The sequence below is a fragment of the Echinops telfairi genome, unplaced genomic scaffold, assembly GCF_000313985.2.
Source record: "Echinops telfairi isolate 266 unplaced genomic scaffold, ASM31398v2 ScPeMD7_3533;HRSCAF=4204_0, whole genome shotgun sequence".
Lineage (NCBI taxonomy): Eukaryota > Metazoa > Chordata > Mammalia > Afrosoricida > Tenrecidae > Echinops > Echinops telfairi.
This window is the reverse complement of record NW_022107431.1, coordinates 105,489,100-105,508,158: the sequence shown is the minus strand read 5'-3', so window position 1 is coordinate 105,508,158 and position 19,059 is coordinate 105,489,100. Positions and strand designations below refer to the sequence as shown.

The 19,059-nt window shown below is 35.8% G+C and overlaps 1 protein-coding gene across 2 annotated transcripts in view; it reads right to left on the bottom strand.

Annotated features, from left to right (window-relative positions):
• LMBRD1 (LMBR1 domain containing 1) overlaps positions 1-19,059 on the bottom strand; it is a 99,358-nt gene that overhangs the window by 9,604 nt on the left and 70,695 nt on the right. For both annotated transcript variants that reach the window (XM_004696549.3, XM_045294570.1), the window contains exons 10-14: positions 11,773-11,837; positions 10,891-10,993; positions 10,296-10,400; positions 7,376-7,525; positions 5,516-5,594 (exon numbers count right to left, since the gene is read on the bottom strand). In XM_004696549.3, the coding sequence (XP_004696606.2) occupies positions 5,516-5,594; positions 7,376-7,525; positions 10,296-10,400; positions 10,891-10,993; positions 11,773-11,837 (502 nt within the window). The remainder of the gene's footprint in view (positions 1-5,515; positions 5,595-7,375; positions 7,526-10,295; positions 10,401-10,890; positions 10,994-11,772; positions 11,838-19,059) is intronic.

Below are 19,059 nucleotides of genomic sequence, written 5' to 3'. Positions count from 1 at the left end.
ACTCACTCACTCACTCACTCACTCACTCACTCACTCATTCCGTGTATTACAATAACTAATTTCCTGCTAATATTTTGAGCTGTTGAGGTTCTTTTCAACTTAGGTAGCTCTGGAAAATCACTACTGACAAATTCAATAGCAGGTATTTAGAAATCTCTACTGTCACTTTTTCTAGACCTCAGGTGCTTTCTTTCTTTAGGTAGTTGAGTATCTGGCTCTGTGGAAAGCGGTGCTGTTTTTGTGGGAATTCCTTGAAGAGCAGCTCTCTAATGAGGGCTCATTTTGACTAAGGTCAGATGCTATGGCACTGCCAGCCTGAGATCACAATGGAATTTGCTCTGATAATGTGCATCTGGCCTGCAAATCTGCGAAGAGCTAGTTTGTGGTTATTATTCCTCAGGGATATATTCTTTCCTCCTGGTTTTTCTCAGTATCGAAGGCAACTGTGCGTTATTTTTGGTTCATCATGGTACAACCTGGGTGAGGGCTGGGGGTTCTTAGCATTATGAAAAGGTGTATCTCCTGTGATATGCTGCCACTTGGGCAGGCTTGAGAATTGCATTATCTCACGTGATAGACTAGTATATGTGGCTATTCACAACTTGACATGTGGCTAGTGAACCGAGAAACGGAATTTAATCTTTATTTTAATTTAAGCTTATATAAAAAAACTGAGTCACTGTATTTTTTCATTAAACAAATTTACTTTAGCAGAACTGTATTTCATTTTAACATCTGAATTATTTTTCTGAATTAAGATTTGCTTTAAATGTAAAATACACACCAGTTTTGAAGACTTAGTATGAAAAAACCTATTAGTATGTATCTTGATATTATCATACATAATATTGATTACAAGTTAAAATAATTTTTAAATATGTTAAGCTTAATAAAATGCTGTTAATGTCATATTTCTTTGTACATCTTTTGATACAGCTATTAGAACAGGTATATATGTGACTTACATTTTCATTGCAGAGGACTGCTCTAGACCTGGCCTCTCTTCCCTCAAAGGCTATGAAAACAGGTCTACCTCCCTCTAGACAAGTGGTTCTCAACTGTGGGTCACGACCTCTTCAAGGGTCCAATGACCCTTTCACAGGTGTCGCCTGATTCATAACAGTAGCAAAATTACAGTTATGAAGTAGCAACGAAGATAATTTTATTTTTGGGGGGGGGGGTCACCACAACATGAGCTGTATTAAAGTTGAGAACAACTGCTCTAGACCCCACCTGAATTTGTTCTAGGTTTTAAGGGTCCTGCTTGCTCCATGACAAAAACGTCTTCCCTGGCTTTTTAAATATTGATGATAGTCTTTTTTTATTATTCTTTTTTTTGTATGTTTATCTTTACATCACTATTGTTTTATCCTTACCATTTCATTTCTTTTTTATTGTTTCTGTTGGGTTTAGCAGTTCGTACAGCACAAGAGTGGATGCATAGAGATAATAACTGATGCAAAGGTTAGTAAGGGATGTAGGGTGGAGGTGGGGGGGATGGGGTGAGTAAACAGGAGTAAACAATTAAGGTGAGAGGGGGAGTGAATACTAGAACTGAACTTGATTACAAAACTCAAAGGCTCATTTTAATCATGGGGATGGGGGGTACAAAGGAAATGTTCTGAAATTGATTGTTGTTATGATTGTACAAGTCTTCTTGATATGACTGAACTATTGAATTGTGTGATATGTGGATTTTAAGTGCCAATAAACCTGTTTAAAAAGACCCTGAAGTTTAAATAAGCAAATCTGGTAAATGCCTTCAGACCAAAGCAGTTTTAGTGCTGTACCATATTTCTTTGCTCTGAAGGTTTTTTCTTCACTCAAATGAATGGAGCATCAGAATCACCTGGAGTGTTTAGTAAAACACAGATTGCTGGGCCCCAGCTGCAGAGTTTTAGGCTTAATAGGCTTATTAAGGTGGTGCCTGATAATTTAAGTTCCTAACCAGTTCCCAGGTGATGCTGATGTTGCTGGTCCAAGGTTTATACCAAGTGAGAATCACTGATACTTTTAAGAAGTTTGGCATTTTATGTAGTTTACACTGTGAAGATCTTTTCAAATACTGAGAGATTCAAGCCCCCATTCCTCTAATGTTCACAATTAGGCTTTTATTGCCCTCCACTCTATAAAAACTGCTCTTCTCAGTCACCTAATTAATTCAAATCTCAGTCCTCATCTTACTTGATGCCAATATGGGACTCTACCTAAGTCTCATGTTCCTGAGAAAAAGTGATGGTTAATGAAAACCCTCCATGTTTGCCGGTGACCCTGCCCCTTAAGACTAAATTAAGACTCATGCTGCTCCTTTAAGACAAAGCCGGCTGGACACCGACTCTCTCAATTCCCATTCATTGGTTCACAAATGATAATATGGATGGTTTTCACTGATCAATAGGAAAGGCTTGTTGAAATGACCAAACTATAAGACTATCTCCATTTCTTAGTTCTTTAAATTCGGACCTAACCTCAGCCTGCGTCAGCATACAGCCTTTTCTACGTAGACCTCAAGGAAAAGCAGTCTCTCTGCTGACCTTAAGGAAGTATGCTCCTCGAACACCCCAAATCCATACAGCTGGTTCAATTTCTGATTACACGTTTCTAAAAAGAAAGCCCTGCTGGCCTCACTTTTGTGAAATGTGCAAGTTGCATGGTTGAAGAATTCTCTGTATTGCATTTATCCCCATTCTATTATAATAGTAAGTTGAATAAAGTCCCTCATTGACTAGGTCCAGGTGTTTTTTTTTAAAAACAATCCCCAGCACTAGGAAGTTGAGCACTCTTCATTTGGTTTACAAGTAACTAACATTCCCAGTTTTCTTTCTGCCTCACTGACTGTCATTTGTTCTTTGATGGTCTTTTTGCCAACTCTTTAACGTTGGGCTGTCATAGAGTTCAGTCATTAGTCCTTCTCTTTTCTTCATTTAGACTCATTCTCTTGGTTATCTCGCAGAGTCAGCAAACTTCATTTCCCACTGCACTTATCAAGGGTTAACTGAGCAGGATCAGTCACTTTGAGGACAAAAGTCTATCTGGAACAGCCATAGTCTTCCAGTCACCTCATAAGCATGGGAAGTAGGTTAGTGGGCCCGCCTAAGTGCGGTCAGCAGCCACTCCTGGGGAGACAGAGGAGCCTGTCTGCTGCTGTGAAGGCTGAAGTCCGAAGCCCACAGGGGCAGGCCTAGTCTTCTCCACAGGAACAATGACTCAGCACCGACTCAACCGCAGTGAGGTGGTGCTGTGTGTGAGTGGTGATGGTGAAGACTATTGAATGTGGCAAGAATATTAAACAGACCATCAACTGTCAGAATACAATATAGATAATTCTTAGAATAAATACAACCAGAGTGTACCCTACAGTGGAGAATTATGAGATTTTGACTGATTCACTTTGTACACATGTGCCAACCACTTATATTTTGGGGCCTGGATACACATACAGGTCATTTTGCAACTCTTCTAATTGCTTCCTTAAATATATCTAAAATCAAAACCTACTCTAAATCTCTTAATGGCATTAAATTGTTCCCAGTTATTGTTGCTAAAAAGTTTGGTGTTACTCATCTCCTTTTCTTCCTTCTTTATGATTGGTCTTCACTCGTCTATTTTAGGAATAAAAAGCTTGAAACTGTAGGTAGGATTGGACAGATGTTATGACTATCCCAAATCCCTTCAAGATCCTGATGTTTTGTTTATTCACTTAAACATTTATCTATAAAGTAACTTTGCAGAGGTGCTTATCAACTGAGGTTGATAATCAACTGAGTTTAAAATGAAATTATCCTGAGCTAATCAGGTCACCACATAGGGAACAGTAAATGTAATCATACGGGATCTTAAAGGCAGAGGGAAAGGTGGAAGTGTCATTCAGGCAGGCTTTACAGAAGAAAGGACAGCAATAACGAGTAGGAGAGGTCAGACTCAAAGCCTGAGAAAGACTTAACCTGCTTTTCTGAACTTGGAAGAAGGAGGAACGTCATAAGCCAAGGGATGAGGCAACCTTTGGAAGCTGAGAACAATCCCACCAGTTAGAAACTAGTCAGGAAATGCAGGCCCAGCTTGATAGAAATTAAACCACCATTTCTAAGCCTGTATACACACCCTAATCAGCTCCATCTCTTTATCGTTTTACTTAAAAAATCCACCCTGATACTCCGAATTTAATAATCTTATTTCTACAGGTATGTTTCAGGCATCCACAAACAAATTTGAAGATGTGTTAAAGAATGAATTAAGGTGGTGGTGGATAAATCAAATCCAGTAACCTAAGGGGTCTTTTAGGCTTACCTAGCAGCATTTCAAAGGACAAGTCAACATGAATGTTTAAGAAAATGCTTCAGCAGTTCATAAGTAAATAATTTTAACTACTGTAAATTCTATTAGATTGAAAAAAAAACTGAATATGATTCATAGAAATGTGATGGAATGTTTTATTTGAATAAAATTCATTAACCTATAACCTATAAATTCTTTCAATTTCACAATTTAGAAGGCATATTAGCATAGTGGATTAAAAGTGGTAACCTTAAACTCAGTAATTCAAAACCATCAGCCGCTTATCAGAACAAAGATGAGGCTTTCTACACCCATAAAGATTTATAGCCTCATAAAGCAACAAAGGAGGCTCTAAAGTCCTTTAAGGTCACTGTGAAGCACCATGCACGTAATGGCAGGGAGTTGGGGTTGGGTTTAGCATTACAGGGCCCCATTAAGAGTGCAACATACTTTTGAAACCTTGATTTGTTTTTTACTCCTAAGGTTTCAATACAAGTATAACAATTTGAGGATCAGAATCTTCAAATCAGTCCCACCTTAAATTTTTAAAAAATGCAGTCATTTTTTCATTTTATCTTCACCTATCAATTCTACTAATGTGAATGTGTTGATTTTGAAGTAAGAAATCTGGAACTGCAGCCATTACTAAAGTTGAATTTGCAAATTCAAGGCAATTTATACTAAACATTTTACTATTATTTATGCAGGCAAAATAAAGTTAATTCCCACTATATTTCTTACCACATCTCCTCTCTTGATTTCACACTCTTCTCCCAGTTTTACAGCATCTTCTCTATTTATTGTACTACATATCCTGGACACTGCAATTTATCTTTTCTTCTTAAGCTTCAGCTACCATTTATCCTTTGCTTTCCATCCTCAAATTCCCAATCCTACTGCAATCCTTCAACCCACCTTCCCCAAGCAACCAACAGCCTAACCACTGTGAGGGCAAACATACCAGTGTTTAGAGTACTTAGGGATTTCTTATTATGCTAATAAATATGAAAAATAATTATCTCTACTTACTTCTTAAGTAACTAAGTTCACTCCATAATGGGAACAATTTCATCATGAAGATAATGTACTGAAAAGACTTAACCAATGTCTACTTTTTAAGTAACAGTTCCTTTCTTACCATATATTAAAATAATGTTATCAAATTATTAACATAAAAAATGCCAGATATCTTTTCTTAAAGGGTTATACATCCTAAAACAGAAAACAAAGGTTGTTTTACCTTCAGGGGCATCAGCATCACATCTCTTTGGTGTAGCAATAGTTGAATTGCCTTTATTATCATCATAAGTAGTATTGTTCTGGAAGACAGTAATGTAAATATTGAATTTTAATACATTAATACATTTTGCATAAGAATGTAATCACATTATATACTTTATAACCTGTCACTACCTTAAACTGTATTTCCTGAGTGGTACAAATGGTTAATGTGTTCACGTGGTCTCTGCTAGACCAAAAGACTGGTGGGTCACATCCATCTGAGAGACCGAGAGGAAAGGTCGACTAAGGATCAACTCCTAGGCAATCAGCCATTGAAAGCCCAAAGGAGCATAGTTTCACTCTGAGATTTATGGGGTTTCCATGAGTCAAAATCAATTTAGCAAAAATGATGGCATGTCTTAAACTAGATTTAGCTAATTTCAAAAGTGTAAATTTATTGTAAAACTAGAATTAGAAAAATAATTTGGTAAGTTTTAACACCCAGGTTATCTACAATTGTTTAGATCCTGTTGTGAACAACAGAGCTTACTCTCAAAGCAACTAGTCCTATTTTGAATTAAAATATGCCATTCAAAAGCATCTAATTCATTACTTTTTCCAGTGTATAATAAGAAAGGAGTAGTTTGTTTTCATAAAAACCATGAATTTCCCACATTCATTCATAGCAAAATGTTAAATAGTGAACAGGGAACAAGGCAAAAAGGCAAGACAAAGGCTGAAGAAAAATGACTCAGGTCATCTTCTAATACTATTTCTCAAACATCCATCATGACATGGAACATCTTTGTTCCAGTTACATTATTCCTTAATTAATATTTTTCAAAAATTAATGTTTAAGCAATATCCCGATGGGATTGAGGACTGGACGTGCCTGTTAAAGAGCCTGTGGTCAAGCACTGACATAAAAGGAGTGCTCTGGGAAGACTACCTTGATCATGCAAGGCTTATAGAAGGCCCTGAGACATGGGTACGTCGTCATAAAGTAGGACAAGAAATATTTTAGGAAAAAGAAACAAACTAGAAAAAGGTTGAATTTGAAATGGTCAAAATATTTTAAATTGTCAAAGAATCAAAACTAGCTGTCTGGTTTCAACTAGAAACCTACAAGTAGCATTTGAGATCAACACTATAAAGGTCTCAGTAGAGGTGGAAGAAAGAGACCTATCACAGTAAAAGCAAGCTCACTTGCTCACACACAGAATAATTATCAATCTTCTCCTGTGGGACTCATGGGGCTAATGAACAGACATATTGTGCTTTATCAAAATGGTTTTGGGATGGCATATTATTAAAATTTCTTAAAGCATCTATTTTACAAGTATGAGTTTTAATTAAGTGCTGAGATAAAGCTCAGTAGCTTAGTAACATGGGACCCATTTAAGGACCCATGGTAATGAAAACCCGTGTATTATTATTCAAAAGAACTTGACTGGTATATTGTGCCTCCACCTAAGTCTCTGTAGACACATGCTCCACAGGGTTTGTTTGTTTTTAATAACATTTTATTGTTATTTAGGTGAACTTTTACAGATCACATTCATTCCCTGGGGTTTTCAGCAGCTGCATTTACAGAAATAGATAGCCAGTCCTTTCTTCTGAAGTACCTCTAGGGGGGCTTAAAGCTCCACCCTTTTTGGTAAGCAGCTAGGATAGTTATTGCACTCCTCAGGGACTGTAAAAACTTGGTATGAAACAAATTTAAATATGCTTAAAAATAGGAATGAAAAACTGGCTTAAACAATATTAAATTTAACCTGGTGGGTTAATAATCTCATGGCGTCCTTTATAAATGCAACTGGTCTTCAATATTACTATCTTTTAAATAGCAAAACAATTATGTTTTAAATTTGGTACTTACCTCTATTAAGTAATTTTGGCTTCCATACATAACATATTGGGGGGCAAGACTATATATCATATAGCTAGTGTGAAGGACAATAAGCAGAAGTATCATGCAGAGAAATAAGAGTGCTTGGGGCCTGGTTCTACCTCTTCTTATTTTATATAACTGTAAAGTAAAAGTAACAACAGATAAGCATTAGGCTTCACTTATAAGATATTCCAGCCCAACCTTAAGTGAGTGGTAAAGATTTATAAAATTCAATCATATTTTTTCCCCCAAAATCAATACTAAAATTTGTAATCAACCAAATACCAATGTGGAAGACAAAAACATAACTCATTCTCTCTACAGTATTTATACTGTTAAATCTTTTTTAAAAAATCATAGTATAACATCAATATCTAAAGAATAAATGATCCATTAAAAGATGAAAACCTGAACAATGTTATTGTTCACAGTATATTTCCAGACACACCTTCCAAGCTTAGTATGAAACAGCATCCTTAGCAGTTCAGTAAGCTAAGAACTTCAAACCACTTCTGCTTTTATGCAAAAATTAGAATGAGTCGACATGTAACTATTAGTCAACTAATAGTATATACAACTAATATATACAACTATTAGTTGTATATATTACTGCTCAAGGGCAGACATTATATGATTACATTCTTTTTATGAAAGTCTCATCCTGTGCTGTAAAACCATGTTAAGATAATTTATGATAACTTTGGCTATATTTTCACAAAACTTATGGAATCCAGGTGCCTTTCATTTCAATGGAAAAGCACACATTTTAGTTACTATATTACCACCTTATTTTACACTAGTTCCACTATTGGAGAGTCAATTCTGACTCACAGTCACACTATTGGGCAGCGCAGAAGTGAGGGTTTCTGAGCAGGCGGTGGCTTTTAAGTTGTTAATCTTGCAGTTAGCAATTCAATGCTTATAGCACAGCACAACCAGGGCTTGTTTTTGTTGTTGCTGCTGCTACAGTATTAACAGAACTCATTAGAGCTCTGGTATTGTAGTGGTTACACACTGGGCTGTGATCCACATGGTCAGCAGTTCAAAACCACCAGCAACGACGAGGGAAAAAGACTGGGCTTTCTACTCCTGTGAACAGTTCTAGTCTCAGGAAATCCACAGGATTCACCATGAGTCAACAATGACTCAATGGCCATGAGTTTGAGAGAGAATTTTGAATGGGATAGTAATATGTCCACTTAAAAAAAAAAATCTACATTCCTCAGCTTTCGTCACTACTCATTACCATGTGGTAAAATAGTAAACAGTGAAAGATGAGAAGTCTTGGGATTTCTGGGAAACTTCTGCTTTATTAAGAGAATCACTCCTTTTTCCTACTCAACTTTACCCTTGAATAGAACATGGACAGGATAAATGAATCTTTAGTAGTCATTATGTGATCATGAGAAAAACACAGGAAGCATTGGTCCTGGTAGTCATAAATTACTAAAGGAATGCCAGATATTTTCCCTATATGTTTAAGTCATATTCTAATTAGGTTTTCTTTTATTCCCATCTGAAATTAGTCCCTACCTCATCTGAAAATTCTTAATTTATCTCAAAATAGGTATAAAGGGGAAACCATCCTTTTCTTAAACCACTTACTTCCTCTTTTAGTGATCTAGTGTTGTAGTAATTGAAATGTCACACGTAGAAGGCTTTCACAAGCAGAATGCATCCTCGTAGTGTAGGAGGCTAGAGTCCAAATTTAGAGTGGTAGTTCTAGGGCAGCAGGTCTCAACCTGTGGGTCGTGGGCCCTTTGGGGGGGCTGTCGAACGACCCTTTCACAGGGGTTGCCTGAGACCATCAGAAAACACATATTTTGATGGTCTTAGGAACTGAGACACTGCTCCTCTATCTGTCTCCAGGCGGGTCTGCCCACATGCAGATACATCCACATAAGAGGACCCGGCATGAAAACTGTTATCCATGCTATACCATGCTTCAAGGCAAAATTTCAATTATTTGTAATTAGAAATAAATATATCACAATATATAATTACATATTGTTTTTGTGATTAATCACTATGCTTTAATTATGTTCAATTCATAACAATGAAAATACATCCTGCAGATCAGGTATTTATATTACAATTCATAATAGTAGCAAAATTACAGTTATGAAGTAGTAACAAAAATAATTTTATGGTTGGGGTCACCACCACATGAGGACCTGTATTAAAGGGTTGGGGCATTAGGAAGGTTGAGAACCACTGCTCTAGGGGAAGATTTCTCTCTATGTCAGTGCTGGAGGAAGGTTTTAGTCTCTTCCTTTTCTGCTTCTTGGTGCCTTAAAGATTCATTATCATAGAGAAGATAACTCATTTCTAAATCAGATTATAACTACAGGGAAAGAGGTTAGGGTTTACAAAACATATTTTGGGGAGACATAATTAAATCCATAAAATACCCCTCATCTCCTAGTAGCAAAGCCATCTTTTGAGCTTCAGTCTTATCTATTTGTGCTTCAATACACAATGCAGTCACACTACATGAGAAAGCACTGTAAGTTGTATGCCACAGTTACTTGACCTCTACACTATTGACATTTTCCACCAAGGAAGCCCTTGCGTTGGGTGGCTGCCCTCTGTACTGTAGGGTTTTAGCAGCATCATCTCTGGGCTCGACCCACGATGCCAATAGCATCCTGAAGTGTCACCAACTTCTTATGTCTCCAGACATTGCCAAACAGTCTTTGTGAGTGAGGGGAAGCATCTCCTCTGGTCAAGAACTGATGTTTCCACAAAAAAGGAATTTTATGCTAATATAAAATGAAAAGGTAATGAATTTTATCACTTTTGATATACAGATATAACTTCTATTATATAAACCTAAGACAATTTGCAATGATGAACATTAAATACAAAATAATGAGAACAAAAATAAAAGTAATATTATAATACTTACTCTAATCCAAAAGAACCATATGCCAATATTTCGAATTCCCGCCATCGAAGTAAAAATAAAGTACATAATAATAATTGTTATTAGAATATAATCAAGAGGAAAAACCTAGGAAAGAGGTAAAATTAAGTTTAATACGTAAACTTTTAGGGTTCTAGAAAACATACACAATCAATTAAAAAATCTTATTATTGCCATTTTAAGATATTGAACCTGATTTATATTGGGCTACTGTGATAATGCCCCCTTCTATCTGTAAAACAAAAGCCTCAAAATGGAAGAAAAAACTATTACTTATTGAATTATTTTACTACCACATTTTTCAGAAAAATCTTACTAATTAAATTTCAATTTCATTTGTGTACTTTAAAAAATCTAAGGTTTTATGATTCCTAAATCAATATATATAATTTAAGAGATCAGCAATGTATCAATATACCTTTAAAGCAACATATCAATGTAAAAATTATACACAGGAGTCAAATTACAAAGAGCAAAAACATATTCCACATATAGTATTAACTGATGTGTCAGCAAAATAATTTCATATGAAAGATTTCAGAACATTTACTATTATATAAAATGACTTTTTACTTACTGTTTGCAGTATAGGTAAAAGCATATTTAAAGGATTACTCAGGTTAGTTCCAAAAATTATGAAACCAGAATCTATTCCAGCTGAATGAAGAGCTTTATCTAAACTACAATTGGAGAGGAAGGAAATAGCACACACAGAAAGAGTCAATGAACATACATAGTGGTAGCATATTTTCAGTTAAATTAGAAACAATATCATCATCACCCAAGGATGAAAATTCATCTCAGTCAAATTAAAACCATGAAAAATGAAAATCAAAGCTCACATAAATATCTTGCAGATATTGCTCAATTGGTATAGAACAGTGTTTCCCAAAGTAGGTGATATGGACTCTGGGAGATGGTTGGAATGATCGGGGAGAACAATAAAAGCGGTTTATCTGGCCGTGTTATGAGCAGTTTATCTGGCTGTGTTATAAGCTCTAGTAAAAAGGTTTTAATTGTTGGGGGTGGTGGTAGTGTACTAGGGAAGTTTTTTCTGAAAAGAGTGTACTAGGCCAAATAAGTCTGGGAATCGATGATACAGAATAAAGGCATACTATTAATGGATCAGAGTCCTGGAGGCGTAGCAGTGTGTTGGGCCACAATCTTCAGGGTCAGCAATTCAAAACCACCACCCTGCTCCTTGGGGAGATGGGGCTTTCCACTCCGTACAGAGTGACACTCCCAGAAGCCCACAGAGGTTGCTCTACCTTGTCCAACAAGGTCTTTATGGCATTCGTTTGTTACTTAATCATGCAGTCGTTTGTTAAGTTAACGCAGAAAACACTTCAAGTAAAATAGCTACTTAAGATGAACAGACTGTCCTAACGGTATTCAGCATTGGGAAAGGCTAACGCAGGATTTGTATAAATGCTTCGGAAAGTGTGTCTGCTGTACTTACTTTGACAGGAAGAGAGAAATCACAAACAGCAATGCAACGAAGATGAAAAATATTCCCCATATGATCTAAGAGCAAACATATAGTTATTAAAATATAGCTATAAAAGTTTAAATTAAAAAGGATAAACTACTGTGCTCAATATAAGTTGCTGGTACAGGATGATTAACTAAAATGGTCCAACATGTATTTTAATTTAGCATATAATTCCAGGAAATTATACTTCCTTACTTTTTACAGGACTATTTGATTGGGAACACGTACACACAAAAGAGAACACATTTGAAAAGCTTTCATTAGTAAGTAAAGAAATGAGATTCTTTGCTAGATCAAATGTAAGATATATATTCACCCACATGATCAAATGTAAGATATATATTCACCCACTTCAAAGTTAAAAGTACAACAAGACTAATAAATGCCAAAATAACCCCAAAGACGCTACCGGTAATCAGGTTTGGTATCGTTTTATAGTGGTAAGCACTATGATAATATCTCTGAAATATAATATTAACATAATTGAAGAAATTTGTATTTAAAAATGTTTCGGTGTAAAAATGTAATTAGCAAAGCATATTTCCTTATAAGCCATATACATGAGACCTCAAATAAGTCCACATAGAAGTAGCACACCAGCCTGTGTGAACCAAGGATTGTAAATAATATAATCCAAATTAAGACAGAAGGAATATAGTGTCAGAACTTAAATTGTGAACACCTTGTTTGCAGAAGGCCGTGGATGACAGTGGAAGGCCAAAATCCATTTGTAGGATCCGCACATATATGAAGCCTCTGATGAGTTCTCTCTGACCATAGTCCAGACAGAGAGTATTGTAGAGGAGATTATAGTAAGGTTAAAATGTAACATCTTATTTAATCCCCCTTTGACCCATTTAAAATTTATATCAGTTTAAGAGAACAAAAAGAGTAAAGGAGAAATTCAGGTAGATTAAGCTTCCACTGAATACCCTCTGAACACGGACCAGGGATGAGAACATCCTTGCTATCATACGGAGTGCACAGGAAAGTAAGTTATGCCAGACATAGGTTAAAATTCTACAAGTTAGCAGTTGATCTATCTTTCGACCCATTTAAAAATTGTTTTAGTTTTTAATATTTTCTGCTTTCATATCAACTGGGGTTTTTCTCTATTTTGTTATTGTTAGTGTTTGTGATTCTTGGTTTTTGTTTTATGTTGTTCAGTAAATGAAATCCAGGATAAGTGAATTGATAGAGATATTAACTGGATTAGTGGTTTCTTGGGGGTATAGAGGGAGGTTGGGGGAAATGGGGAGCTAATAACAAGGGAGATAAGAAAGAAGATTAGCAGTCAAAGAACTATCTCAAATCAATAATCTGACCTTCAAACATAAGGAATTAGTGCATATATATATATATATATATATATATATATATATATATATATGCAATGAAATATATAATATGCAATGAAAGCCAACATTGTGACTATATGAAAACCCAAAACCCAAATCCCTGGCCATTCAGTCAATTTTAACCAATAACCACACTACATGACAGAGTAGAACTGTCCCATACGGTTTCCAATACTGTAAACTTTAAGGAAACAGTGTTCTACCTCTTTCTCCCATGAGGCAATTAGTGGGTTCAAGTGATGAACCTTTTGATTAGCAACTGAGTGCTTTAAACATTGTGTCATCAGGTCTTCTTGTGTATACTATAACCCAATAGTGTGCACATTAAAAAGGATGAAGTATGCTTCTAGGTTTTTTGGTTGTGTAAATGCTTCATCTTTAGTAGGGACTTTCAGAGAAAGAGATACACAATTTTTTGAGCCCTCTACTCAGAGGGCACCTAAAAAAAAAAAGGATGACTTATGATATATGAATCAAAGCTAAATACATTTTTTTAAAGCTATATAGGCCAACAATCACTTTTATACCATTCTGAGATACAAACATTGTAGAAATCATTTTTTAAATATTCTAATTCACTTAATAAAAACCTCTCAAACTGGTATGGAATTTTTAATATTCTATATTTAAGCATCTTTCTGTGAATATTCTTATCTTCACTGTAGAAATACTGATGTGCTTGAACACATATTGCTCCAGACCCTAGAGCAGTGTTTTCAAGTGTGTGGTACCGACCCCTGGGGGTACGCTGGAGTGAACTGGGGGGGGGGGCTGTAAAAACAGATACCTATACTTTATTCTAGATTATTGGCTATAGTAAAACAGTTTTTAATGGGGGAGGGCTGAGTTTTTTTCTTAAAAGGGGGATGTAGGTTAAGTAACTTTGGGAACCTATGCTTTAGAGCAGAGGTTCCCAACCTGTGGGTCCGTGACCCCGTTGGGGGTTGAATGACCCTTTCACAGGGGTCGCCCGATTCATAACAGTGGCAAAATTACAGTTAGGAATTAGTAATGAAAATAATTTTATGTTTGGGGTCACCACAACATGAACTGTATTAAAGGGTCATGGCATTAGGAAGGTTGAGAACTACTGAGAGTGTAGAGTATACTATTTAAAATACAACATGTAACATATATATGGAATAAATAAGGCTAGATGAGAAACAGAAAACAAAAACACAAACCAAAGAATATAAAGGACAATCAGGGATACAGTCATTTATACATGTAAAGGCCTAATACCAAATGAAGGTAGAAGGCTGAAGGTTAGTAGACAAGATAAACAAAAAAGTTACCTTGGAAAGGCTAGGATTAAAAATTAAAACATAAAATAACTAGTATATGTATATAGATAAAGAAAAACTCTTATCTAAACGTCTTTACTTCTGCTCTTCAGAGGTAATTACCACTAGTGGTTTGTTAAGAATGCTCCCAGAAATAGTGCAAGGGGAAGCATCCTTAAATATGTGCAAGAATCTTAGCCTAAGTATATATGTAAGCATATTTGCAACCTGAACATCAACTAAATTTGAAATAAAATATATTCTGAACAACCTTTTATATGTGTAAGAGATTCCGTCTTATATGAATATACAAAGCTTTGATGTATTTGATTGGTTACGTAACACAGTACTTCCTTGTATGGATGCAACAATTAATTAAGTCATGAATGATGAACACTAATGTCTTACTAATCAACACCGGTTGTTTTCATAATTTAGTTATTATAAGCAATACTGAAACAAAAATTATTTTTTAAAATGGAGATGATTATTTTGAACATTTAGATTTACAGAAAAAATGAGCTGAGAACACATAAGTCCTAATGTATTAGAATTTTCCTTTGCAGTTTCTCCTATCATAAGCTTGCATAATTATGGTGCATTTGTTAGAACTAATGAATGAAGATCAATATATTACTATTAACTAAAGTCCATAGTATTAAATCCATAGTATTAAGCTTTAGTAAATTATTTAATTGGCTCTTCTAGTCAGTATCTCTCACCAAACGACCTTACCAGACCTTATGGGTCTGGTAAGAAGGTGGGAGAAGACACTGAGAGGATTCATGTGTGAGTAATTGCAAACAGGATTCCTTAGTGCTTTGTACTGTGTACAAAATAAGCCCTCTGAGAAGCAGGAGGAGGGATCTCTTTACCAGGAGGGACTGCTATAAACCAGCGAGAGACAGGAGTGGAGTAGGTCCTCTGGACCCAAGATTCCTCTTGACCCTCTTGGATCCAGAAGGCAGCTATATTATCAGAGCAGCAGCAGCAGAACCAGGAGGCATAGTATGGAACAGAGTGATGGACTTCCCAACCCAAGGAGCAAGTAAAGAGACGTGGTTTTGTGCAGGAGTCTGGCTTGAGGAGTGGAGTCTCTCTGGGCACAGAACAGGGGAAGGTGGACTTGCTAACCCCTGAAGTGTAAGCTGAATGCCTTCGGTTGAACCTTACAGTGGAATGATATGCCCATGCCCCTTTGGGCATAATAGCAGATTTGACTGGAATTTCTTTGTTTTTATTTGTTGATATATTGTTGGCTACTAGAATTATGCCTGGAATATACTAATTATAATTATTTGCTTAGTGAATATATTTTTCCAGGAGTTTTTTCAGTTCCTATTGTGTTAACAATGTGCATTTTAACAATTCTTTCAAGTGGTATAGATTAGTCTTAAACTGAGTTCATGTTCCTTAAACTGAGTTCATGTTCCTAACCCAGATTCAATATGCTGGCTTTTTTCTTTTTAACTCTTGCTGGAATTGATTTGCTGCTACCTTATCTAGGATTCTGTTTAATATTAGTTCAGGGATAGGACTGGTTTAGAATTTTCCTTTATTATTTTTTCTATGGGAGTCAAGACTACTAACTTCATAAAATAAGAAGTGTTTTCTGTGTTTTGGAGACTGCTATAAACCAGTAAGTATGATTCCATTTTCTCATAACCTGTATACAAGTTAACTCAGCCAGTTATTTGCAGGGCTTTTGATTTTCACCATGCAATGAAGCTTTGTTGGGGTAGAATTCATAATACTCATATGAGACTACATCCATTATCAGATGAACAGTGGTTTCCTTGATTAGTGTCTTGTCAGGTGCCCTTGAGTTAAGTAGCAGCTCATAAGGACACTAAGTATAATAGAATAAAACACTTCCCGGCCCTGTGCCATCGTCACAATTGCTGCTATGTTTGGGACCATTGTTGCAGCCATTGTAGTATTCTAACTTCAGTTCTTCCCACACAGATGTGTCTGTTCTTCTGCAGCCCCCAGTGTACTTAACATTCGTCACCAACACCATGAATTCTAAAGCATCAAGTCTTCTTCAATCTTGCTTATTCATTGTCCAGCTTTCCCCTGCATCTGAGGTGCTTGGAAACATCATGGGCTGGAGCAGACACACTGTAGTCCTTAAAGTGACAGCTTCCCTTGTTAACATTTTCAAGATTTTGTAGATTTGTCCAATGCTTTACATGCTTCGATACCTTGACTTTTTATGGGCATTGGTTGAGGATCAAAGCAAACTGAAAAACCTTATCAATTTCAATGTTTTCTCTGTTTATTGTCCGATTTGAAGGAGTTTTTGGGTTTTTTAAATGTATAAAGGAGACCAGAGAAGCAATGATGCACTTGAATTATAATGTTGAAGAATATTGAAAATACCATAGACTGCCCCAGCTTCATTTCAATCTTTCTTCATTTTAAACATTTGCTTTCTAATCGCCAATTATTAATGCATCCTGATTGCATGTTTCATCAATTTCAGACTGAAGAAGTCGAAAGAATTATTCAAATGGTGCACATTTGAATAATAGTTTTATTAACCGGACTTCCTTATAGGAATAGAGATATCCTATCACAGTCAGTGAGTTTATGGACCTTTTATACTCTTATTTACAAAATGGAACAATTGAATAAGATGAACTCGAATGCCACTTCCACTATCCAAAGTTGATTCATCTACTTTAGCGTGGACTTTCTTAGATTCTTCCACTTTGACTAGAAGGCGGAGAGAACTTAAGAATAAGCAGAATTAAAACGGGATATATAACATGAACACCTTACTAAATAAAAGGATGAAAGACAGAAGTTAGCCAAGATTTTACTTCCAGTGGAATGAGCAAAATTAGGTTTGTTGTTTTTGCAACTTAAGATAATAAAGCAATATAACTTTTAGTTTCACTTTAGTTACAAATGAAATACTTTTGAACCAAAATATGTAGCATCTCCTAATTCAGAGTTTAATTATACTTAGGCACTTTTCCAATTGCTTCATTTCTGGAGTTTAGAGAGCCATCACAGACTTTGATATTGAAATGTTTTGCATTTTGTACAGCATTCTCTTCTGCAAAGAGATCAGATATTTATACTGCTTTTCTTACAGGAATAAACACACTGCATATATCAATAATCCCTTTTACCTTGGTGATGCCTACAGCTAATGATTCCAGATTTACAGTTGACTGTTAACCTAAAGGCTGGTAGTTCAAAATCACCCTGAGGAACCATGGGAAAAAAATGGTTTTGTGATCATCTTACATTAAGATTATAGTCTATTTACCTCACACTCACCGATAGAAGATTTATAGAAGTCATATACTTTTTTGGACATAAGGCTAAAATGCCTTCATGTGAGAAGCAGCAAGATGACTGCTATCCAAAGGTTATGGAATTGGTGGTCATTAGCCTGGTTCTGATCTTTTGCTTTGAGGGTACCCAGTGAATGGTGGCCTGGGACTACCCTATTTACTACTGTAATGCCTTTCTTCCATTCTTATGACATGTATTAATCTGGTAGGTATGGTCCTGCTTTTGTGAATGAGTGTTATTAAAAGTTCTGTCCTCTAACCAACCCCCATTGTGTAAGTAATATCCAGTCATTTAAGAGTTTAATCTATACACGTCAACAATTCATGTATTATCTATCATCTGAAGTGGAACTATTCATGTATAATGTGCTATTCTTTGTAGTGTTTTAAATTCTACACCACTGGCTAAATTAATGCACTATCAGTAGAATTACCTTATGATTTCTAATGTTCTCTATCATAAAGTGTTAATGGTATCTCCAAAATGAACCAATGACATATATATACCATAGCTCTATGAATGGATTTTGAGCTAGTACTTAATCCTATCTCCAATCTAAGAATACTTAGTTCCTATGACATGACTCTGCTCGATGCTCTCCTCATGAAGAAATCAAAGATAAGAGTGCTACAGCAAAGTTTGATGATGAAACAAGTTGGTGCCTGGTTATCAGCAAGAATAGTGTCTAGGTTCTTCAAACCAGTACACATTTAAGTGAGGTGTCACCTGAGTCCATATAGAAGAAGAAGCACACCAGTCTGGGTGATCCAAGGATTGTAAGTAACAAAATCCAAATCAGAAGGAAGTGATGTTATCAGAGCTTTAAGTTTTGAACACCGGTTTGCAGAAGGCTATGTAGGACATTAGATGCCTAAAATCGATTGCAGGGTTCATAGATGGATTAAGCCTCTGGTAAATCCCCTCTGAACATAGTCGAAGGATGTAAATAGCCTTGCTATCAGACAAAGAGCCTTGTATGTCAACTGTGGCAAATATAGTTAGGTTAATGAATTAATCTATCATTTTGATCTCCTACTTTTGACCCATTTTAAGGTTGTCTCAGTGTTTAATATTTTCTGCTTTCTTTTTATGGTTTTTCTATGTTTTGTCTAGTCATTGTTAATGGTTTTTGTTTGTTTGCTTCCTGGTTGTGTTTCGATTGATTTTTTTGCATAAGAAATCCAGGACAGATTGAGGACCTAATGTCGGGGGTTTAAATGAAGAGAAAATGTTTTGAGAAATGATGTACAAATACGCTTTACACAATTGATGTGTGTATGGATTGGGATAACAGTTGTATGAGC